This window comes from Prionailurus viverrinus, chromosome B3 (genome assembly GCF_022837055.1).
Source record: "Prionailurus viverrinus isolate Anna chromosome B3, UM_Priviv_1.0, whole genome shotgun sequence".
Classification (NCBI taxonomy): domain Eukaryota; kingdom Metazoa; phylum Chordata; class Mammalia; order Carnivora; family Felidae; genus Prionailurus; species Prionailurus viverrinus.
Window position 1 is genome coordinate 59,900,924 of NC_062566.1, and position 26,440 is coordinate 59,927,363.

At 36.2% G+C, this 26,440-nt stretch overlaps 1 protein-coding gene across 1 annotated transcript in view; it reads right to left on the reverse strand.

The window, feature by feature from the left end:
• Positions 1-1,713: 1,713 nt before the first annotated feature.
• The window catches only part of FAM98B (family with sequence similarity 98 member B), a 36,734-nt gene continuing 12,007 nt past the window's right edge, over positions 1,714-26,440 (reverse strand). The window contains exons 4-8 of the mRNA XM_047862148.1: positions 21,124-21,302; positions 18,211-18,291; positions 17,531-17,647; positions 5,050-5,217; positions 1,714-2,538 (exon numbers count right to left, since the gene is read on the reverse strand). Of these exons, the coding sequence (XP_047718104.1) occupies positions 2,131-2,538; positions 5,050-5,217; positions 17,531-17,647; positions 18,211-18,291; positions 21,124-21,302 (953 nt within the window). The 3' untranslated portion in view covers positions 1,714-2,130. The remainder of the gene's footprint in view (positions 2,539-5,049; positions 5,218-17,530; positions 17,648-18,210; positions 18,292-21,123; positions 21,303-26,440) is intronic.

Sequence of the window (26,440 nt, forward strand, 5' to 3'; positions counted from 1 at the left end):
ACCATTCATCATACTCTATGCATTGCCCTCAATTTATAAAACATTTTTACATTATGGCTCTTCACATCAAAGCCCCAAACTGCCTATTGCTGGCCTAGATATTGCACAGGACACTCTTCTACAAATGAAATTTTTACTGAAAAAAGGTATCATGAAAATCCTACCTTCCAGGGGAGAGTAAGATATTAGGGTCTAGATCACCCTGGTTTTCACTCAAGTGACATTTATAGGAATGTATAAACACCAGTGGTCCCAGCTCCAATACAATTCCAGGAGCAAGTGATAAACTTGCATAACACTTACAGTGAGTACAGTGGATAACCCAACAGCACCCCTATGAAAGTACACAGAGGTGTTACAGAAATGGATAAATTAATGTTTCTGCAATTATTTGCCATAAACCTCTAGCGATAAAAGAAGTTAAAGCAGTTGAAAACCCGTTCTGTATCAGCAACTATAGTCCAGTAGTCTTTGATTATATATTTTTAAAAATTATTTATTTTTCAGAGTTCATAGCTATTGAAAAAAGTTTTTTCTTAATTATGGAAAGCCTTTTTTTCCAACTATCACAAATGAAATTAAGTATATTCATTAAATATAAACACATTTTAAAAATCTATTTTACAAATAACCTAAAGTTTATGTTTTCCTATCCTGAACAAATTTCTTTGAAGAGTTAGCTTGAAAAATACATGGCAAAGACTGCAGTATATTTACCCTTAAAGTTTTAACATTATTTTAGATTTCACTACAGGGTTTACTGGAAGCAAAACAACAACGAAACTGCCAAATGCCAAATATCATGTGTCCACTGGTACTCCACTTTCTATCTGTTGAGTTTGTTAGATCAGAGGAAGTTGTTATGCACAGGTGTTAACCAAGCGCCCACACCAGGACATTTTATAGTGGGCATGAAAAAACGTGTGTGACTATCTTATCTAGCTCTCTTTACTAAAAGAATAATGCAGTACTGAGCCCACTTCTTAAACCATTTACAACAGCCCTCAACAAATCACACTATACTTAGGTCTTTATGAAACAGTTTGAGAAGAGATCAAGTGTCACAATCCCCATCTGACAGATGAGGACAAATCAGTCCTTGAGAGCTGTGGTCGGTTCACCTCACAGCGCCCCTGGGCTAGTGCCATGATTCAAATTCACAACTCCTCATCTCCAAACCTTTACCTGTTCCAACCACCAGACCACATGTAACCATTCACTAAGCCGGTTTCCCAAATCTAGCTGTGAATCAGAATTTCTAAGGGATGCCTTGAATCCTGCCTCTGATGGACTGAAATAGGAAATAACTGTCCTAATCCTGAGCAGTGCAGCTCAGCCTGCCTTTTAATATTCAAACGCCTAAAGCGATGGCATAAGTGATGAAGAGACCAATTTATACGAGTGTTTTCTACATCGTAATGTAAAATTACTTGTCTTAATCCCTTCAGAATAAATTCTGACTTCAGTCTTTAACTTTGCTTTGTCAAAGAAAATCACAGGTTTCAAATCCTCTTGGAAAATAAATCAAATATGCATTGCAAAAAGTAGATGTGAGCTTCAATTAATGGAACTTTAACAGAAGCCTGGCGAGAAATTGTTTCCTAAACAAGAGCAAACAGGTCATGACAACTACCTATTGAACACAACAATCAGATAAGTCCCTTTCCCTATTTCATAAAGAATAATTAACAAATACAAACACAGCCACAGGAATACAGATGAGGCAATAGTCTATATTCCTTTCCATTACAAGTGGGGTAATTTATGTGTTTCAAACCTGAATAAAATACGGGTAACAATCTAAATTCAATCATGACAATAAAATACTTTCCATTTTCCAAGTTTGATGGTAATAAATATTTACATTTTTAAAAATAATTTTTGTTCATTTTTTGTTTTTTAAAAAGACATGCTCAAGGGTACACAGAATATGGAAAAATCATCACTTTGTCTAAGAGATCAAATGGTAGTATAAAAACAATGCTCTTACATATTAACCCAATTTAAGAATGATAACAAGGAAGCTAACATGGTGTTTACTTGAAAGCTGACATTCAAGTATGTTACTTAGAACACTACACCTAATGTCCCTACCAAGAAGTAAGCACTGCTATCTAATTTTGGTGGTTTTTAATACCTTCTATATCCACCACCACCTCCCCCATACGGATCTCCATAACCTCGTCCCCCATAGCCCCCTCCTCTTCCACCATAGCCTCCTCCTCTTCCACCATAATCTCCCCTCCCGCCATAATCTCCCCTGCCTTGAAAACCTCCTCCTCTACCGCCCCCTCCCCCACTTCCACCCCACCCTCCTCCGCCACCTCCTCCTCCTCCCCCACCACCTCCCCAACCTCCTCCACCTCCCCAGCCACCTCTTCCACCCCCACTACCTCCTCGACCACCCCCACCACCCCCACCACCCCAACCACCCCTTCCGCCGCCTTCTTGTCTCTTTTGCCAAGGGGGCATTTCCGGGGGCGGCGGTTCAATTTCATTTGGCCTTCCTCCTCTGTCAGGCACCCTTCCCATCAGCACCTGTGTGAAGAAACATGGTCTTTCAGTTTCTAATATTTTAGAAGTTACAATTTAGATAAAGGATTTAAGTGGTACTGAACTTACTCTTCTCATAAAGAAACAGAAGCCAAACATTTAAGGACGTGGAAGTATCAGACATGCAGTACAGATTAATATCGAAAATATAAATGTGATATGTGAAAAATTCCTCACAACATGGTATTATTTTTAAATAATCTGGGGAATATTTCAGAAACTTAAGAGCTTTGTTAATTTCTCCTTATTTAAATTTGCTTACCAAAAAAAAAAAATTTTTTTTTTTTGAGAGTGAGCCCATGCATGTGCATGCATGAGCAGGGAAGGGGCAGAGGGAGAGGGAGAATCTTAAGCAGACTCCCTGCCCAGTGTGGAGCCTGATGTGGGGCTCAATCTCACAAGCATTAGATCATAACCTGAGCTGAAATCAGGAGTCAGACACTTAACTGACTGAGCTACCCAGGCACCCTGTTTAACCATTTTTTGTAACAAATGTGGTACCCACCACACTAAAATATTTTAAGCAGAACACTTTCAATATACGTAAACTATTCACCCTATTAATTAACTTCCTATCTATACAACAACTCTGGACTTTCCACTGCCATTCATTTGGTCATGGGTTATCCAATAAAAGACTATATTCTAAGCACATTTTAACAAAGTATGAAGTATATATGGTGACATGTGGGTTTAATGAGACGTCAGAGAGGAATATAATGACTATTACCCAAGGTATTATTCCAGAGATAAAAGGATTCTCAATGAACTATTCCCTTCTTTGAAACTTAACCTCACAAACTTTCAATGATGATACTAGTTACTATATTATTATACAGAAAATAAAGACTTAACTAGGCTTTCTTAACCATGCTCGATAATACTTTGAAGGATAAGTCAGGGAAGAGTTTGGTTTAAGTCCCCAGCCTTCTGTATAAAGGAGCTACCTGATATGCCCATAAAGAAAAACAGACAGTGGTGAGGAAGGAAGCTAGGAAACTAGCTTCATGCTAGTTTCTTTCAGGAAAGAAGGTAAAACAGTAAATGCCTCAACCAAAATGACCTATAAATCAACTGGGTTCTACTTCCATTGATCCTCTAATCAAAACCATGTTTTAGTAATTTATGTCATAAACAAAAAACAAAAAGTACAACACCCTTACTATGGGCCAAAGTTTGAAGAATGCAAACACTCTTTTAAAGTCACCAATAATGTCCCAATCATCAATGAAAAAGAGCTTTTCTTGGTTGTTATTCTCATTGGTCTCACCATCAAACATGCTATGTGGATGGCTATATGGGGACAGTGTTGCAAGAACTGGTAAGACTGCCTTCAAATAATTAGACTACAAACTTGGAAAAGAGATGGACAATGTAACTTAAGAAGTAGAACTCTTAATCTGGCAAGACTAGATCATTGCCTGATAGAAGATACTAAGTAACATTTTTTTTTTAATTTTTTTTCAACGTTTTTTATTTATTTTTGGGACAGAGAGAGACAGAGCATGAATGGGGGAGGGGCAGAGAGAGAGGGAGACAGAATCGGAAACAGGCTCCAGGCTCTGAGCCATCAGCCCAGAGCCCAACGCGGGGCTCGAACCCACGGACCACGAGATCGTGACCTGGCTGAAGTCGGATGCTTAACCGACTGCGCCACCCAGGCGCCCCAAGTAACATATTTAAAGACAATACTTTCAGAAGCTAGAGGAGACTGATCTAAAATGGAAGAGAGAGGAACAAACACTGGTGACTAACTTAGCAATAACTAACTTTACATACAAACCATACCTCTAGCAAGACATCCTGTATAGAGAATAGTTTTTTCACTATACCGAGTGAGGAGCAATGTTTTAAAATTGCCCAAATCCCTTCTGGTTTTTTGCTCTTTTGTAATAAACTCTGCCATACATGCCACTCAAACTGACAAATCTAGATTAGTTTGTCACTATTGCTGCTATTGTAAAGTAAAAGATTCGGTCTCTTTGAGCTTGTTTAAAAGCAGTGTTGGAGAAATGGATCTATACTCTGAATCAGAAAATGGAACCTCCAAAACACTCAGTAACTTGCCCAAGGTGATTTCTCTCTGCAAATGATACAGCTAGGATGTGAATCCTGATCTGTATGACTCTCAAGCAAGTACTCTTCCTTCCTTCCCAAGTATATAAGGAATCTGTTAGTACTTAAATACTACACATTTTTACTGACCAAAAAAAAAAAAAATGACATTCTTAGAAGGCAAATTAATTCTTGCTAAAGCTATTGACAAAAACAATTCTTCGTTCTTCCAATTCAAATAAAACTGTGGCTTAATTTATGAATCCAGAAATTCAAATGAACATGCACACACAAAACATAACTAAGCCTAGATGAACTGAAATGCTTTCACCACTCTCTTTTCTAGGAGTTTACCACAACAAAAATGGATTAAAATCTGTAAAAACATCAAATGAGGATATTATAAATTCATTCTCCATTGCACTGAAAAGAAAACCCAACCTTATTAATGGCACATGCCGTCTTCTCTCGGCTGGAGCCGCTACTTGTTCTTATGATCTTGGATAGATCTTCACGAGCAGCAAGTAGATGTGCCAATGTAATCGTTGTCTTCGGTGATAGAGCATAACGCTTCGGCTGGTAAATTCTTGCTATGTCATCTGTTTTTACCTAAATAACCAAAGTTAGGGGGGAAAAGGAACCAAAGACCATTTCAGTGAAAGAACAATAAATCATAGTCTTCAGAAAGAAAAAAAAAAAGAGATCATGCACAAGCAAAGAAATGGAAAAGAGCAAAATATTAAATAGCTCAATATTTGTATGCAGAATGAAAAAAACAGACCAACAGATCCCTAAAGAACACATAACTACCAATAACAAGTCATTAAAAAAGTAACACACAAAAAAAGATTCCATCCATAGCTAATAACAAAATAGCTAAAAATAACTTTAACCAAAAATCACTTATAGGACCTTTAAGAAGGAGACATTAAGTAAAGCTTATAAAAACAAAAGGAAAACTTGAATGAATAGAGAGAAATGCCAAGTTTATGGATAGGGACAGTGAGTAATGTCATTTTCCCACCACATTAGCTTATAAATGTATCGTAATCCTACTGGAATGGTTTGTGATAGGATGGGGAGAAAAAAGGAATGTAAAGTTAATCCAGAGGCTATATATGTAAATACAACTAAAAGAATTTTGAAAGAGGGCTAAATATTAATATGTGATATATCATCATCAGTCTTAACAGCTAACATTCCTTGAGTAGTTATTAAATATGCCAGGATACTGTCCACTTAATAATCATTTCTAATTCTTAAAATACCTTTTAAAAAATGGTTGCTTTTATTATCCCCTTTTGCAGATGGAAAAAGAAATGAGACCGGGAAAGCTTAAACAGTTCCCCCAAAATACACAGAGTCCCAGCTGTGCCTGGGTCCAGCTGACCCTGCCTTACCCCAGGCACAGGTAGAGATAACAATACACTATCCTACCTCAGCCTAAATGGGACTTGGGGTAAAAACAGACCGATGAAACAAAATAGGCAAATGAGATTCAGAACCTCATAAATATATGAATGCAAGAAATGACAGAGGAGGCACCAAAGATCAGTGAGAAATGGGGGAAGGGGGTAAAAAAAAAAAATCAGTGAGAAAGGAATGGATTAATTTTTAAATGGTGTTGGAATGAACTGTTGAACAACGGAACAGTAATAAGGCATACCATATAACAGAGAATTCCAAATACACTAAAGAGTTCAGTGTTTCAAGTTTTAATTTAAATTGAAAAACTTACCTATATTATAAAGATTAAAATTTCTATACATCAAAAACATAAAACAAGTGGTGTAAATATATTCCACAAATAAATCAACTAGCTAACTTCCTTAATATATAAAAAGCTCAATCAAAAGGAAAACAGGAAGACCCAAAGGGGAAAAAGGACAAGACAAAAAGAGATTTCGAAACAAGAGGAAATTCAAATGACTAATAAGCTTACGGAAAAAAGTTGAACTTCACTAATAATGAAAATATACAACTTAAAACAATTTAGTCTTTTTTAACCATCAAGTTAGTAATCAAACTGTTAATATTCTAAATATTAAAGAAACTAAAGTGAGGACAAAATTTCATTTACTCTCTTGGCCGGAGTTTAAATTCATAAAAACCTTCCAGAAAACAATTTGGCCATGTGAATCAAGAGCATCAAGAGTCATAAGCTTTGGGACACCTGGGTAGCACACTCGGTTAAGCATCCAACTCTTGATCTCAGCTCAGGTCATGACCTCACAGTTTGTGGGTTCGATCCCTGTGTCAGGCTCTGCACTCTCGCTCTCTCAAAAAAATAAACTTAAAAAAAATTTTTTTTTTTTTAAAAAGAGTCATAACCTTTGACACAGTAAACTTCCACTAAGGAATCCACCATAGGAATATACTTCGAAATTTACAAATAAAAATTACATATATTAATATTCCTAGCAATTAACACAGGAAAAAAATGTATAAAATAAAAAAATTAACTATGGCATCAATATATGATAAAATATAATGCAGCCATAAAAAGGATACTGAAAGGAAGTACTGTTATATTCAAAAACAACGGATGAATCTTGAAAGCATTATGCTAAGGAGCCAGACATAAAATGCCACATAGTGTATGATTCCACTTATAAGAACTGTCAGAATAGGTAAATCCAAAGAGACAGAAAGCAGATCATAGTGGCAGCTGCCAGAGAAAGGGTACATGTTTCTTTTTAGGGTGATGGAAATGTTCTGGAACTAGACAGTAGTAATGGTTACAAAAATATAGTAAATAAACTAAAAGCCACTGAACCGTATGTACACCTTACGATGGTGAATCATATCTCAAAAAAAAGAAATAAATTAAAAATTAACTTAAAAAGAGTATTAAAACTTTTAGAGATACAGGACAATGACCACAATATGTTCAGTGAAAAAAGCAAACTATAAAATTATACTCACAGTCCTATCTCAATACTAACAAAATAACAGAGAAAAGAAATCAGATTATCCATACTAATATATATAATCCTTCTGAAGGGCAACCCTGCAGTATGCATCAAAAATATTAAAATCTACTTATACATATTATTTCATCAAAAAATCCCATTTTAGAAATGTATCATGGACATGAACAAATATTCAGCTCCAAGGATTTCATTAAGGGTCAAGCAGATAAAATTAAAGAAAACCTCAATACCAACAGAGTATACCTAGATGATAAAATATCCTGCAGAGTTTAAATGCTGTAGAACAATATTTTATGAGTCATTCGACAATCTCAGACACATGAAATAGGGGGGAAATAATAATAATGTGTTAAATTTAACAAGAAAACGTGGGGTCCAATGCATGTATTCATATAATCAATTGAAAAGGATCAAATGAAAAGACAAGCTGACCCTAAGAAAAAGAATTTTTAAAAATCATCCAAACTAAGGAATAAAGAACAAAAACACAACCTCCTTTACCTAAAACATGATGAAAAAAAAACCAAGATGAGAAGATAAATATCAAGTTACTTCCTACAGGCATATTTTCTCAAAGTCCCCAAGATGAAGGCTAGTAAACAGTCAACGTGTCCATGAGTCCATGCCACTCCAAATGTTCAAAGAAAACAACCTGTCAAAAGTTGTTTTTGAGCCTGCCAGCTCAGGTCATAATCTGTGCTAACAGCTCAGAGCCAGGAGCCTGCTTCAAATTCTGTGTCTCAGTCTCCCTCTGCCCCTCCCCTGCTCATGCTCTCTCTCTCTCTCAAAAATAAACATTAAAAAAAAATAAAAAAAAAAAAACAACTTGTTTTGGATTTCTGTGTAAACTTAAGGTCCATACTGAAAGTATCCTAAATTAGTATATTAAGATCCTTTTAGTGCACTACATTTCATAGTTTTCCTTATATTCTTAAATTCCTTTTCATCATTAAAATTCTATCAGGTTAAGCTGAAGACCCAATATATAAACAAACTATTAAATTTATAAAACTGGTACCTCCCATAGTGATTGACACATATGAGGTGCTGAATAAATGTTTTTTGAAAGAAAATACATGAATGACAGCTCTACAACTCTGCCTTATAGCTATTCTATGATTCCTATGCTCAAATGTTTCTCAGAGGACAGTTCAGATGGTGGCACGGGAGGATCCTGAACTCACTACCACCACTGGTCAAAACAAATATGAAACTACATATAGAATAATTCCCTCAAAAAAAGTCCTGAAAACTGAATGAACAGAGCCTCCACAAGGAGGGACTAAGAGGAATCAAAGTGGCAGAGACCTCCTCCCCACCTCCCAGAGGGGGGAAAAAACCCACACCACAACACAGCAATCCACAGACAGGAAAGAATTTCAAAAACATGGAACTTCTTCCTGAGGAGTGAAGGGTTGGAGGTCCACACAGGTACTCCAACCTTTAGATCCTGCACAAGAGAGAAGAGAGCCCCAAAGCCAGACTTTCAAAACAGAGATTACATCCAGGAAAACCACAGAGCTACAGGGAACAGAGAACCTGCTCTTAGAGGGCTCATGCTGCTCAGACAGGCAGGCAATTGCTAAGACACACTCTAGAGACGGAAAACACCGTCAGGGGCCCTTTTGAAGATCACATTCTACTTTGCTAGTGCTGATGCTAGCAGGTGCCATCTTGGAACTCTCAATCTAACATGCTAATGCTGCTGGCACCCCACTGAAAGCCTCACCCACTGGCCGAGTCCTAGAATAGGGAGGTATACGTAGCTCACACAGAAAATGCCTCTTGAGCATGTGGCTCTGGTGATGAGGAGGGAGTGCACTTCTGGGCCCCACCGGACATCTCCTATATAAAACCACTCCTTTAAGACCAGGAGAGGTAGCCAATTTGCTCAACACATAGAAACAGAGTCAGACAAAATGAGGAAACACAGAAATATATTCCAAATAAAAGAACAAAACAGAGGCGCCTGGGTGGCTCAGTCGGTTGAGTGCCCAACTTCAGCTCAGGCCATGATCTCACAGTTCATGGGTTCAAGTCCCATGTCAGGCTCTGTGCTGACAGCTTGCTCAGAGCCTGGAGGCTGCTTCAGATACAGTGTCTCCTCTCTCTGCCCCTCCCCGACTCGTGCGCTGTCTCACTCTGTCTCTCAAAAATAAATAAATGTAAAAAAAAAAAACAAAAAAACAAAAAAAAAAAAAAACAAAACTTAAAAAAAAAAGAACAAAACAAAACCTCAACAAAAGCTCTTAATGAAACAGAAGTTATCTGAAACAGAGTTCAAAGTCAATGGGCATAAAGATGCTCATCAAACTCAGAAGAATGGATGAAGTGTAAGACAGTACTACTGTTCAAAAGTGTAAGACAGTATTAATCAGAGCTGAAACATGCAACAGATGAAACAAAAAAGAGGGAATCAAAAAGCATATTAGATGATAAAGAAGAACAGAAAGTGACCTGGAAGATAAGGTACTGTAAATCACCACCATCAGAACAACAAAAAGAAAAAAGAACTTTTAAAAATGAGGATAGTTTAAGGGACCTCCAAGACATCAAATGTACTAATATTCACATTCTAGGGGTTCCAGAATGAGAAAAGTGGAAAAAACAGGCAAGAAAACTTATTTGAAAGAATAATGGCTGAATATTTCCCTAACCTGGGGAAGGAAACAGACATTCAGGTCCAGGAAGCAAAGAAAAACCCAAATAAAGAGATCCATACCATTGCACATTGATAATTAAAATATCAAAAGTTAAAGATAAAGAGAGAAACTTACAGGCAAGAAGTGAAAAACAACTAGTTATATACAAGGAAACTCTCATAACTCTATCAGCTGATTTTTCAGCAAAAAGCTTGCAGACCAGAAGGGAGTGACATGATATATTCAATGTGCTGAAAGGAAAACTTACAACCAAGAATATGCTATCCAGCACAGTTATCATTCAGGATTGACAGGGAGGTAAGGGTTTCCCAGACAAGATAAAGTTAACAGAGTTCATCAACACTTGCCAGATCCCAAAAGAAACATTAAAAGGATTCTTTAAGTAGAAATAAAAGGCCATGACTAGAAATAAGGAAATATATGAAAGAAAAAAATCTCACTGGTAAAAGCAATTACATAATAAAGGTAGGGAGTGGATCAACCACTTATAATGCTAGTATGAAAGCTAGTATGAAAGCTAAAAGACAACAGTAGTAAAAACAACTATAACTACAATAATTAGTTAAGGGATATATAAAATAAAATGACACAACATATGATGCCAGAAGCATAAAACACTGGTGGCAAGGCAGAGTATGCATTCATTAACATATTCTAAGTGACCATCAACTTAAAATAGACCACTATATATACAGGTTATATGTGAAACTCATAGTAACCATAACCAAAAACCTTATTAATAGATACACAAAAAATAAAGCAAAGAGAAGCTAAACCTAACACTAAAGAAAGGCATCAAACTACAGGGAAAGAGAGCAAGGGAAGAAGACAGGGAAGAACTATAAAAATAACCAGAAAACAATTAACAAAATGGCAATTAAGTACATACCTATCAATAGTTACTTTAAATGTTAATGGAACAAATTCTTCAATCAAAAGGTACCTGCACGTTTTGAACAGATAAAAGAACAAGGACCATTTATATGCTGCCTACATGACACTCACTGTAGATCTAAAGATAAAAAAGGATGAAAGTGATGGAATAAAAAAAGGTATTCCATTCAAATGGAAATGAAAACTGGATACCAATACTTTTATCAGACAAAACAGACTTTAAAACAAACACCATAACAGAAGATAAACAGGGGTATTGCACAATGAAAAGGAGGTCAATCCAACAGAAGGATATAACATTTGTAAATATTTATGTACCCCAACAAGAAAGTACCTAGATATATAAAGCAAATATTAACAGACATAAAAGGAAAAGTTGAGAGCAACACAATAATAGTGGGGGACTTTAACTCCCCACTTACACCTATGGATAGATCATCCAGATAGAAAAATCAACAAGGAAACAATGGCCTTAAACAACACATTAGACCAAATGGACTTAATAAATATATACAAAACATTACATAAAAAAGCAGAACATACATTCTTTTCAAATGCACACAAAAAATTCCCCAGGACAGATGGCATGTTAGGCCACAGAAATCTCAATAAATTTAAGAAGACTGAAGTCCTGAAAGGCACCTTTTCCAACCACAACAGCATGAAACTAGAAATCAATTACAAGAAGAAAATCGGAGGTGTGCCTGGGTGGCTAAGTTGGTTAAGATCCAACTTGGGTTCAGGTCATGATCTCATGGTCTGTGGGTTCAAGCCCTGCATTGGGCTCTGTGCTGACAGCTCAGAGCCTGGAGCCTGCTTCTGATCTTGTGTCTCCCTCTCTCTCTGCCCCTCCCCTGCTCGTTCTCTCTCTCAAAAATAAATAAGCATTAAAAAAAAAAAAAGAAAACCTGAAAAAATAAACGTGTGGAATTAAACGTGTTACAAAAAAAAAAAAAAAAACAATGAGTCAACAAAGAAATCAAAGAAAAAAATAAAAAAATACTGGGACAATGAAAATGGAAACACAATATTCCAAAATCCTTGGGATAAAACAAAAGCAGTTCTAAGACAGAAGTTCACAGCAATAAAGGCTTACCTCAAAAAACAAGAGAAACCTCAAATATTCTACACCTAACGGAACTAGAAAAAGGAGAACAAAGCCCAAAGTTAACAGAGGAAGGAAATAATAAAGATCAAAACAGAAATAAATGCATTAGAGATTAAAAACAAAAAACAAAAAACAGAAAACATCAATGGAACAAAGAGCTGGTTATTTGAAAAGATAAACAAAATTGATAAACCTTTTGCCAGACTCATCCAAAAAAAAAACCTTTTGCCAGACTCATCCAGAAAATATCCCAAACAGAACTAAGAAATGAAAGAGAAATTACAATTGGTAGCACTGAAATACAAAGGACCCTAAGAGATGATTATTGAACAATTATATGCCAACAAATTGGACAACTCAGAAGAAATTAATAAATTCCTAGAAACATACAATCTTCCAAGACTGAGTCAGGAAGAAAGAGAAAATCTGAATAGACTGATTATTAGCAATGAAGTTGAATCAGGAATCAAACAACTCCCAACAAAAAAAGTTCAGGATCAGATAGCTTCAAAGCTAAATTCTACCAAACATTCAAAGAGTTAATCATCATTCCCTTCTCAAATTATTCCATAAAACTGAAGAGGATGGAATGTTTCCATACTCATTTTACAAGGCCACCATAACCCTGAAACCAGACAAAGGCACTAACAAAAAAATTACAGGCCAATATCCCTGATAAACACAGATACAAAACTCCTCAACAAATGATTAGCAAAACGAATTCAACACTACATTAAAATGAATATACACCATAATCAAGTGGGATTTATTCTACAGACACAAGATGGTTTAACATCTGTAAATCAAACAAGACACATCACATTAACAAAATGAAGGATGAAAATCTTATGATTGGGCAGGAAGCCTCGGTGGCTCAGTTTGTTAAACATCTGACTTTTGATTTCAGCTCCGGTTATAACCTCACAGTTCTGAGATTGAGCCCGCATCAGGGTCCATGCCCAGCCTGGAACCTGCTTAAGATGCTCTCTCCCTCTCCCTCTGTCCTTCCCTTCTCACACATACACTCTCTCACATTCTTTCTAAAAAAAAAAAAAAGAAAGAAAACATCATATGATCGATCATCTCAACAGATGCAGAAAAAAACATCTGACAAAATTCATCATCCATTAATGATAAAAACTCTCAACACAGTGGGTAACATACCTCAACAAAATAAAAGCCATATAAGACCAAACCTTTGCAAACATCACACTCAACAGTGAAAAGCTGAAAGACTGCCCTCTAAGATGGATAATTTAATAGCCAGGGCAATTAGGCAAGGAGGGGAAAAAAATGTGGCATTCAAACTGGAAACCAGCAGCAAAACTGTCATTAAGTGTAGATGACCTGATATTGTATCCAGAAAATCCTAAAGACTCCACCAAAAAACTATTAAAACTAATCAATGAACTCAGTAAAGTTGTATGATAATATAAAGAAATCTGTTGTTTGTATATATTAGTAACAACTATCTGAAAGAGTTATTAAGAAAACAACTCTATTTACAACTGCATAAAAAAACAAATCAAAACCCTAGGAATAAAGGCTTAGGAATAAAATTTACCAATGAGGGGAAAAACTTGTACAGTGAAAATTACAAGACACTGATGAAAGCAACTGAATACAAATAAATGGAAAGATGTACCATGCTCATGAATCAGAAGAATTAGTATTATTAAAATGTCCATACTACCCAAAGCAATCTACAGATTCAATGCAATCTCTATCAAAACCCCAACAGTATTTTTCACAGAACCAGAATACCACTACTATAAAATAGTACTAAAATTCCTACGTAACCAGAAAAGGCCCCAATTCGCAAAAGCAACTGTGAAAAAGAACAAAACTGTACATATCATGTTCCCTGATTTTAAACTGTACACAAACTATAATAATCAAAACAGTTTGGTAGTACAAAAACCAGACACATAGATCATCTTAACACAATAGGGAGTCCAGAAATAAATGCATGCTTTACGGTCAATTAATCTACAACAAAGAAGGCAAGAATATACAATGTGGAAAGGACAGTCTCTTCAATAAATGGAAAACTGGACAGCTACATGTACAAAAACGAACCTGGACTATCTTCTTACACCATACACAAAAATAAACTCAAAATGGATTAAATGCTTAAATTAAGACCTGAACCCATAAAATTCCTGAAAGAAAACAATTAGTAAACTATTTGGTATCAGTCTCGGCAGTATTTTTTCGATCTGTCTTCCCAGGCAAGGACTGCAAAAGCAAAAATAAACAAATGAGATGACACCAAAGAGGACACCTTCTTCATAGCAAAGAAATCAACAGAACTAAACAGCAACCTACTGAAGGTATGGTTCAAAGGATATTATCAATAAGGGTTTAACATCCAAAATATATAAAGGACTCATTCAACTCAGTATCCAAAAAAATCGTATTAAAAAGGCAGAGGACCTACATAGACATTTCTTCAAAGAAGACCTACAGATGGTCAACAGGCACATGAAAAGATGTTCAGTATCACTCATCATCAGTGAAATACAAATCAAAACCACAATGAGATAACATCTCACACCTGTCAGAATGGCTATTATCAAAAAGACAAGAAATAAAAAATGTTGGCAACAATGTGGAGAAAAGGGAACCCTCGTGCACTGTTGGTGGAAACATAAATTGGTGCAGAAACTGTGGAAAACATTATGAAGGGTCCTCAAAAAATTAAAAATAGGAACTACCATATGATCCAGTAATACCACTTCTGGCTATTTACCCAAAGGAAAAAACCCACTAATTTGAAAAAACAGACGCACCCCTATGTTCACTGCAGCATTACTTATAATAACCAAGAAAAGGAAGCAACCTATCGGGGGACACTGATAGATGAATGGATAAAAAAAGATGTGGAGAGATTGTGCGTATACACATATATATAAACAAATAATGGAATATTATTCAGACATAATAAAGAATGAAATCTGGCCATTTGCAACAACATGAGTGGATCTAGAGGGTTTAATGCTAAGTGAAATAAGCCAGACAGAGAAAGGTAAATACCCTACGATTTTACTTATATGTGAAATCTAAAAAGCAAAGCACACAGCTTTTCAATGTCTTGCTCTTAATATGATCAACCAAGAACCATCCTGCATTTGAGGAAAACCACCATAAGCAAGAGACTAAGAAAAACCAATAAAAAATTACGCTGGAGGAAACAGAGATAATTTAAGACCCTTTTTTTTAATTTTTCATTTTTATTTAAGATGATAATACATCCATAAAACAAGAAAAAAAGGAAAACTACAGAATCAAAAAGATTCCCTGGAAATTAAAAAATGATGGCAGAAACAAAAATTCGATACCAAATACAAAATAAAATTGAGGGCATTTCTAAGAAAACGTATCAAAAAAGGAAAACAGATAGAAAATGGGAGAAAAAATAAAGCAACTTAAGTGGATGTATACAGGATGTCCAAAATCTGACTAATAAGAATTTCAGAAAGAGAAAATAAAACAAAATGAAAGAGATTAATGAAGAAAAATATAAAAGATAAGAGTCTATACATTCAAAGATCCATTTACTGTTTTAGCACAATGAATGGAAAAGACCCATACGAACCCTTACTATGAAATTTCAGAACTCCAAAGCTAAAGAAAAAGCCCAAAAGTTTCCCAAGAAAAAATTTTAAAAGTTATCCAAAAGGACACAGAACTACATCAGGTTTCTCACCAGTAGCACGAAACACTAGAAAACAATGAATCAATGCCTTCAGTATTTTTAGGGAAAAATAGGTTCAACCTAGATTTTTATATTTACCCACACTATCAATCAAATGTGACAAGAGAATAAATACATTTTCACAATGCAAGGATTCAGAAAAATCACCTCCTATAGTGGTAAGGAAGATGAGGTGTGTGGTAAATTAAAAAACAGCTCCCCTAAAGATGTCCACATCCTAATTCCTGGAATATGTTACCTGACAGCTGTAGATGTGATTAATTCAAAGATTTTCAGATACAAACATTATCCTGTACTATGTGAGTGGGCCCAGTATAATCACAAGAATACTTGTAAGAGAGACACAAAAGGTGATGTGACAATGGAAACAGAAAGACTGGAAGATCTTACACTACTAGTTTTGAAGATAAAAGGATGACATCACGAGTCGAGTCAAGGTAGCATTAAGTCGAGTATGCAGGTAGCATTAAGAAGCTAGAAAATACAAAGGAAAGAGATTCTCCCCTATGGTATCTGGAGGAATGCAACCTTGCTAATACCTTCATTTTAGGACTTCTGATCTCTAGAACTATAAGAATAAATGTTCATTATTTAAGCCACTAAGTGTATGCTAATTTGTTACAGCAGCCATAGTAAACCAATACAAAACACCACGTAGAAACAGAGACCACTTAAGAACCAAGACAGGCAAAGCACACCAACAATCAGCAGAACCCACACTATGAGACAACCATCTTGAATATTCCAGCCCAGTCCCAGCATCAGCTGAATGAAGCTGCACAAGTGCCCCAGCTGATACAACATGGGGTAGAACTGCCTAGTCAATACAAAAAAACATAATGATGACGATGACGACGATGATGATGGTATGATATGTGAGAGTAAGAGGCACCAGATTTACCATCCCACCTGAAACAAAAGTGGACAACCCATGTGAACTAGTGATTTCCACACACTGGACATGAAGGAGCACAGAACAGTAATCCCTGAAACAGGGGACGCAAATGATGCAAGCCCTATTAACTGTCCCAGCTTACTGTCTGGAGAATTTCTAGACTATGATGCAGAGTGGGGCAGGGTACCCAGACGAAGCTTGAATACAGTTTAAAGGCATAAAATGGGAGTGATGGGAGACAGCTCTCTAGAAAGCTATGTGATAAATCCATTATTTGGGAATGCCCCCACCATCCAACCTCCTCTTAAACCAGAACACAGTCCAGAGCCTTACAACACCTTTCAGAAGACTTGTTCTGGCATCAGCACTACCTACACCTATTCCGATGGTCTCCTTTCTTGACCGGTTGTTTACTGTATCTATCTCACTGCCTCATATGACACCCCTTCTTTTATGCCTATCATTGCATAAATCACAACATGTAGTAGTTTAAAATCAATGTGAAAACATTTGGAAAGAAATCAAGATATCTGCAAACAGGGATTTACAAAAGACTAGGATCATTATGTAAGAGCAGTAGTTGGCCCGGGCATGTGCTTCAGAGTAAGTGGTAAGTGCAAATGTGGCACAATTACATAATGACAAACAGTGCAGCCTGAAGAGCTGTCACAGAGTACCACCTACAGGACACAAATGAGAAAACAGCCCTACCTTTGCTCTATCAGACCAACCAAAGGACTGCACTGTCACATCTAATCGTTTCATCAACATCCGCCGGCGGCATTCATATTCACAGGAAAGAGCTTCATTAATTCTTTCTAGTTGTTCCTAAAGAATTCAGAAACAAAAATCATAAACTTTACACTCTGTATACACAGAAATTTGAAAACTGTGGTCAATACCTCCTGATTCGAAAGATATTGTACGTGGTAACCATTTTCTGATCCCATGAGACTTTTTGGTAAATTTTTTGAATAATAAAGAGTATCTGAGAGAACATTTATGATATTCAGAAATACTAAACATATGAATTAAACTCTACAACTGGGAGACTTTACCTCATCTTCAATCAAGCGTTTTAAGTAAAGCATCTACTTGCTAAGTGATCTGGACCAATAAGGAAAGAAAATGCCAAAAATTTCCACCTTGTTGGCTTTTGAGCTACTATCTTTTTCTAATCACAACTATGCTAACATACTGGGTGCTATCTATACTCTTGGACAATTAATAATCTGAAATGTCAGGACCTATTACTCTAGGATGTCAATCCATTTTAATTCTCTAAAGTAATAAAGGTATGCTACCCACCGTAAAATCTAGGTGTCCACTAATAAAATTAGGTCATATTCACTAATTGAATTACATAAAGCGAATAAAGCAAGGTATTTTACCGCCTGTTCCAGATTTAAATCAATTTTCAGCAGTGGTTTTCCCACATGATTTTTCTGGACTTTTGAGAGAATATCCTTCACCTAAAAGTAAATATAAAAGATTGTGAAAAAGTATATCCCTAATTTAAAACAACATTATCCTTAAAATGCTGTTTTGAATGCTGAAGAATAAGTGAAATGTTCAAGTAAAATAAATGAAATATACCTTCACACACTAGGAAAGAATATCAGCACAGTGCAGAGTATCTTCTTTTCCAGAATAAGAAATAATGTATATAGACGACTAAAGAAGTAGCTACTGAAAGGTTTTACTATGAGAATCTGTGTGGCCTTATGTGAAATAATTTGGGGAGCTTCTCCTTGAAATGGCACACTCTTATGCATGCTTCTGTATACAAGCCAAGTGCAAGCATTCTGGTTTCATTGTTCAGCAAAACGCAAGAGAGCAAGTCCTCTAAATTATAGTCACCACATACACATTTCATGACTTTTGCAAAGCCACTAATTTGAACTACTTGCAACACTTTTGTTTTAGTAAAGAAGTTATTAGACATTTGTTTTTGCTCTAGCAATATCAGCCATTCCAATAACAGTAATTTATCCCGAACAAAACGACTGAGAAATGATAGCCTAAGTTGGGCTCACCCTAACTGAAGAAATTTTCATTATCTAAAAACAATTTCAAAACAGAATGATATATCTACAGTTTCTTAGTTATAAGGTACAATCAAGACAGTTCAGATTTTGAGGAATATCAAGCTTATTTAATGTTAAGGGCATTCTTTAAGAAAAAGTTAAAAAAAGGGAACACAAAATTAACTTGGAAACTGCTGGTAATAATGGGGAGTGACTGTAAATGGACAGAAGGTTTCTTTGGAGGCTGATGGAAATGTTCTAAAATTAGATTTTGATGATGGTTGTATTCTCTAAATAAAATTCATTTATCTATTTTAAGCGAGTGAAGTTTATGACATGTAAACTCTACCTTGAGAAAGCTATTTTTTTAAAAATTAGCTTAGAAAGGCTTGTACAAATGAGAGGCCCCAAAGCTTAAGCTCTATTAGCTTCGTGGCAAATCTACTCTACAATACATTTCTTACTTATTATAAAGAATTAACTTATTTTCTTAAGATACTCAACTTCTGTAGATTTCCCAACTATTGCAAACACCTCCAATTTTGATTATTTCATATGTTACTAAAAGTCTGAGTTGTAACTCCTCACTCGAGAGGGATTCTGAATGTTTACTTATAACTTCTTACATGTAATCATGCTCAGTTCCATTCCCAGGATTTCAACATTGGACAACAGTTTCAGTAAGTTTGAGAGTTCAACTCAAATAGAGAGGAAGTTAAGAGCACAGACTCTGGAGGTTGCCTGTATTTAAACTTCAGGTCTGCCTCTACTACTTAGAAACTTGCTTGTCCAATTTATTCCAACTTTCAGCACCTCACTTTCCTCATATGGCTGTTGTAGATAATAGCAACTACCTCATTATATGTGACGTGAGAATTAAATGAATTATTATATGTAAACATTTAATACATTTAGTAAATGTATATGTATATGTTTGCCATTAATATTACTATAATTACTTTAGAGTCACACTTGAACAGCTTCAAGTTAGAAAACACTAATTTTCTTTCCCAATGGTGACAAAGCATATTCAATAAGGAATGGAGAACAAAGTCCTTTTAGGAAAATATTTGGCCACAATGGCCACAGTAGCAACTACCTTCAGATTAGCCTGCCAGCACTTGAACGTAGGCATTATGCATAGCCTACTTCAAGTAGAGAAACAACAGGTTCAGGGATATTTTTAATTGTAACTGAGACCCATAAAAAAGAAAAGCCTTTTGGGGATCAATATGTAGAAGCACAGGAAGATTAGAAAAAGCCTAGATATCTATCTCAAGGTGAAATTATCCCAGACATTCTAGCCAACCCTAGATCATTCTTAATCCAGAGGAAAAGAGAAAAGCATTGAAGAGTAACTTGTTAACTCCATAACGCTTTTGAGTGACTCAAAAACAGTTATTCTTTGGTCTGCAGGTTCCACAAAAAGAAAAAATGTTTTTAAAATTGTGTTTTCATCTTAATGACACCAAAATTCTGTTATGTTCAATTAAGACAAATCTTTTTATCTTTTCAGTTCCTAAATTATCAATGCAGGAATATTTTATCCAAGAATTTAGTATAACACAGCATGTATAAAAATGGAGCTTTAACCTGTTCTTGAGAGTAAGAACGTTCTTTTCCTTTAAAATGAATCCTGTGTTATTCTCCTTGAGGAATCCTAGGAAATAGGCTGGAATTTGGACTGCAAGGGTAGCATTCTCTCTAATATGTGGCTCAACAGGGAAGAAGAGGAGTTTAATAATTGAAGAGAAAATTTCACAAAGTTTGAGGTACACAGCTTGTGGCTGTTTTTAACTACATCAGGACACTTATTCATTCATTTATTTTCTATACAACAAAGATTTCCTAAACACCTATCCACCAGAAATTGTGATTGCTCACTGCCAAAGCCAACTACATTACAATTCTATTAACAATATCCATTTTTTTAAAAATGTAGTTTGCCTTCAACTTTGGATTACTCTACTTCTTTCATTATACTACATTCTAACTTTACTTGGGAAAGGGATCCTTTAACTTGCAAAGTGATTTCTACCACAGAATACTCTTGCAAAGCCTAAAGGCCCTCACACTCATTAAGATCTGATTCCTGAATATTAGCTATTGGCAAATTAAGTCACATACGCATATGAACTCAGAATCCAAAATTTACTTTACAGGAAGATAAACTTCTCTTGAAATGGAATGCATCTTAAAGGAAATATTTTCATTTTCAGTACATTTACATGTTAGCATTTAGTTCCATTTTTGGGAAATGAAAAATAAATACAATACCTTTGATTCCACTTGGTTTAGCATAAGCGGAATGTCAGAAGTTGCTGACTTGGGTACACCAAGAGTATCACAGATAGCTTCAACTTCTTGATAAATTTCACTGTTTTTATCTAATTGAGAATTTTTACGTTTCTTATTCTGTAGTATCTGTAAAGCTTGAAGCTCTGTACTTAAAAACACTATAATAAAAAAAGGAAAAATGAATAATGTTAAAACATGCAAGAACTTCTTAAAAATCCCACTTTTAGGTATATATCCAAAGGAACTGAAATCAGGATCTCAAAGAGATTTGCACTGCCCTGTTGCTCTGCAGTACTGTTCACAATAGCCAAGATATGGTAACAATTTAAGTGCCCTTCAACAGATGAATAAAGAAAATGTGGTATATACATACAATGGAATATTACTCAGCCTTAAAAAAAAAAAAAAAAAAAAAAGGAAATCCAGCCATTTGCGACCACACAGATGAAACTGAAGGACACTAGGCAAAGGGAAATAAGCCAAACACAGAAGGACAAATGTTATGCAATATCACTTTTCTGAGCAATCTAACACAGTCAAATTCATAAAGCAGAGAGGAGAATGGTGGTGGCCAGGGGCTGGGGGAGGGGAAAAACTGGAAGTTATCAAATATAAATTTCTGAAAAACAGGTGATCTGTTTTAATGAAGCTTTCAAATCAGAAGGACTTGGCAGAGTCCTCACAAGCAAAGTCTGATAAATTTTGGTCAATTATACAAGATGATTTAGTCCCAGAGACCAACTTTATAGGAAAGGGACTAGTTAACAATAATACTGTATCATATACTTAAAAATTTGCTAAGGGGATGCCTGGGTGGCTTAGTCGGTTAAGCTTCTGACTTCAGCTCAAGTCATGATCTCACAGTTCTGGAGTTCGAGCCCTGCATCGGATCCTGCACTGACAGCTCAGAGCCTGAAGCCTGCTTCAGATTCTGTGTGTGTCTCTCTCTGCCCCTCCCCTGCTCATGCTCTGTCTCTCAAAAATAAACATTAAAAAAAAAATTTTTTTTTTTAATTTGCTAAGAGGGTAGACCATTATGTTAAGTATTCTTATCACAAAGACAAATTAAAGAGGGCAGGAGGAAACTTTTAAAAAGTGGGATAGTACCTACTGCAGAATTTAAAGTCTAGTAGGAGAGACCTACCAGTAGTAAATCAACAATTTAAGAACGTATAAGTGTAAAAGTGAAAATATTTTCTCATATGAACAGAGTGCTCAACCCAGGGGAGAATGTTAGCTCTAACCAACCTATAAGCTGACAGAGTGGTTTGAATAACCATTGGCCTTTAGAATAGACCACCCCCGGCTGTTCACAAGTCCTTTCACTGCCATGTCATTTAATCCTTTCAATAGCCATATTTAAGCAAATTACTTAAAACTCTTACATGATTATAGTTTTGTTTTAAATTCTATAGTGTTTAAAATACTGAATTTTGGGGGCGCCTGGGTGGCGCAGTCGGTTGAGCGTCCGACTTCAGCCAGGTCACGATCTCGCTGTCCGGGAGTTCGAGCCCCGCGTCGGGCTCTGGGCTGATGGCTCAGAGCCTGGAGCCTGTTTCCGATTCTGTGTCTCCCTCTCTCTCTGCCCCTCCCCCTTTCATGCTCTGTCTCTCTCTGTCCCAAAAATAAATAAACGTTGAAAAAAAAAAAAAATTTAAAATACTGAATTTTGTTTTTGTTTAAAGTCACGCGCACACAGGGGTACCTAGGTGGCTCAGTCAGTGAAGCATCTGACTTCAGCTCAGGTCATGATCTCGCGGTCTGTGGGTTTGAGCCCCGCATCAGGCAATGAGCTGTCAGCACAGCTGACATCCAAGCCTGCTTAGGATTCTGTCTCCCTCTTTCTCTGGCCCTCCCCCACTCACGTTCTGGCTCTGTCTCTGTCTCTGTCTCTCAAAAATAAATGCTAAAAATTTTTTTAAATAAATAAAGTTATGCACACATACTACCTACACACCCCACAATACAGTAGTTTCAACTTCACCTGAGAAATATCTGAGAAACTGTTTAAAAGTAGTTTTACTGCACCTTCACAAACGATTGCGTTTTTACAAATTGAGGGTTTGTGGCAACTCTGTGCTGAACAAGTCTATCAGTGCCATTGCCATTTTTCCAACATTGGTCACTTTGTATCCTGCGTCACATTTTGGTACTTTTTTTTTTTTTAAGCTTATTATTTATTTGGGGGGGGGGGGTGAAGGGAAAGACAGAGGGAGGGAGGGAGAAGGAGGAGGCATGGGCACAGGAGGGGCCAGAGAGGGAAGGAGAAAAAGAATCCCAAGCGGGCTTGGCACTGACAGCGCGGAGCTTACTCTCATGAACTGAACTGTGAGATCATGACCTGAGCCAAAATTAAGAGTTGGATGCTTAACTGAGCTACCAAGGCGTCCGTCCCCCTCATTTTGGTAATTTTTGAAGGAGATTAAAAAACTGCTACTCCAGTGAACACACGAATAAGAAGGTGCAACAGCCTGACTGCTGATATGGAGAAAATTTTAGTGGTGTGAATAGAAGATCAAACCCAGCTACAACATTCCTTAAGCCAATCTAATCCAGAGCAAGGCCCTAATGCCCTTCAATTCTATGAAGGCTAACAAAGGTGAAGAATCTGCAGAAAAGAAGTTTTAAATTTGAAGCTAGCAGAGGTTGATTCATGAAGTTTAAGGAAAAAAGGTGTCTCCACAGCATGAAGTACAAGGTGAAGCAACAAGTGTGATATAGAAGTTGCAGGAAGCTACCCTGGATATCTATCTAGAAGACGTAGCTAAGACAATTAATGAAGGTGGCTACACTAAACAACAGATTTTCAGTGCAGATGAAACAGCCTTCTATTGAAAGATGCTATGTAGGATTTTTCGTAGTTAGAGAGAAATCAATACCTGGCTTCAAAGGACAGGCTGATCCTCTTGTTAGGGGCTAATGCAGTTGGGGACTTGAAGCCAATGCTCATTTACCACTGTAAAAATCGTAGGACCCTTAAGAACTATGCTACACCTACTGTGCCCGTGCTGTATGAATAGAACAACAAAACCTGGGTGAAAGCACATCCATTTACAGCATGGTTTATTGACTATTTTAAGCCCACTGTTGAGACCTACTATTCAAAAGAAAAGATTTCCTTCAAAATACGACTGCTCATGGACAATGCACCCAAGGGCTCTCGTAGAAATGTACAATGAGATTAATGCTGTTTTCACGTCTGCTGACACAATATCCATTCTGCAGCCCACAGATCAAGGAGTAATTGTGACTTTTAAGTCTTACTATTTATGAAATATAATCCTTAAGGCTACAGCTGCCATAGTGATTCCTCTGATGATCCAGGCAAAGTAAATTGAAAACCTTCTGGAAAGGATTCGTTACTCTAGATGTCATTAAGAACATTTATGATTCAAGGAAAGAGATCAAAATACCAACATTAACGGGAGTCTGGAAAAAGGTGACTCTGAACCTCATGGATGGCTTTGAAGGCTGAAGACTGCAGATGTCGTGGGAACAGCAAGGGAACTAGAAGCAGAACTGAAGATGTGACTGAACTGCTACAATCTCATGACAAACCGCAACAGATGACGAGATGGATAAGAAAATGATAACTTGAGATGGAATCTTCCCATGGTGAAATACTGTGAAGATTGTTGAAATGACAATAAGAGATTTAGAATATTCCATAAATTTAGTTGATAAAGCAGCAGGGTTTGAGAAGATGGACTCCAATTTTGAAAGAAGTTCTACTGTGGGCAAAATGCTATCAAACAGCATCGCATTTTATAGAGAAAATGTTTGTAAAAGAGTCCACTCATGCAGCACACTTCGCTGTTGCCTTGTTTTAAGCAATTGCCACAGCCACCCCAACCCTGAGCAACCACCAACATGATCGATCAGAGACCATTGGCATATAGAGTCAAGACCCTCTAGCAGCAAAAGATTACAACTTACTGAAAGTTGAATGATAGCTGGCATTTTTTTGGAATAAAGTATTTTTTAATTAACGTACATTGGGTTTTTTTCAGACATAATGCTACTGCACACTTAAAAAAACTGCAGTATACTGTAAATGTAACTTTTATATTTACTGGGGTAACCCAATATATATTACTGGGAAACCAAAAAATTAATTTGATTTGCTTTACTGTGATATTCACTTTACTGCAGTGGTCTGGAAATGAACACACAACATCTCCCACCCTCAAAGATTCTGAACCAGCAGATTCTGAACCAGTAGGAGTTAAGTATGCGTATGATGTTAGACCCAAGGTGATTCTCATGGGCAGGCAGGATTGAGAGTCACTGATTTAAAGACTTTTCCCTGCAATCTACACATGATAGTCTAAGGAGCTCACAAAAAGTTAAGACAGTATGTATCAAACTGTACTTATGAAGACTATGCCAAGGTCCCTCTGATTTCAAAACTTCATTCAAACAGATCACCAGTTCTTCAAAAATGTGTACTCTGGACAGAATCTAAGCTGGTCTGCCTTTGTTCTGTGGGAACGTGCTCTACGTAATACTACAAACAAGAGTTCAGTCTAGTATTTAAAAGGCTAATCCATGCAGATGGTAAACAATACAGTGAAAAGTCTTCTTCCCACCACAGATCTTCAGATTCCCCTTCTCCAAAGGCAATCAACATTAATGTCTGGGATATCATTTTAGGCATATGTGTATGTACATTGAGAATGCATATCTACCATCTACATGCTTTTGTTTCTTTTATATAAATGAGTGTACTGCACATATCCGTATATATTTTTAAAACTTACCAATACATCTCAGAAATCATTCCATACCATCACATTTGATCTATTTTCAATCTAATGGCTATATAGTGGCATCACTGCAAAGATATACCATTTCTATTTAACTACTATGAATAATGCCATAATGAACACCCTTTTCATATATCTGTGTACACTTAGGGAAATAAATATGTATTCCTAGTTACGGGATTTCCGAGTTAAAAGGTAGGTGAATTTTAATTGTGATATTGAGAATTTGCCCTCAAATAATTAAGTGAAATAAAATATATAAAATAAATAAAATAAAAAACTATTCTAACAGTTATTCTCTCACATTTTAATGCCTAACAGTATATGAGGATGCATATTCCCCCAAACTTGTATCATCACATTTTTTTTAATTTTTGTTATTTACTTGTCTGTTAAGTGAAAAATGGTATCCTGTCATTTTATTTTTGTAACTCTTTGAGTGATACATCTTTTCATGATTAGAAGCAATTTTTTAAAAACTTTTTTCTGTGGAGTGCCACTTCATTTCTTTCATACTTTATGCATTTTTC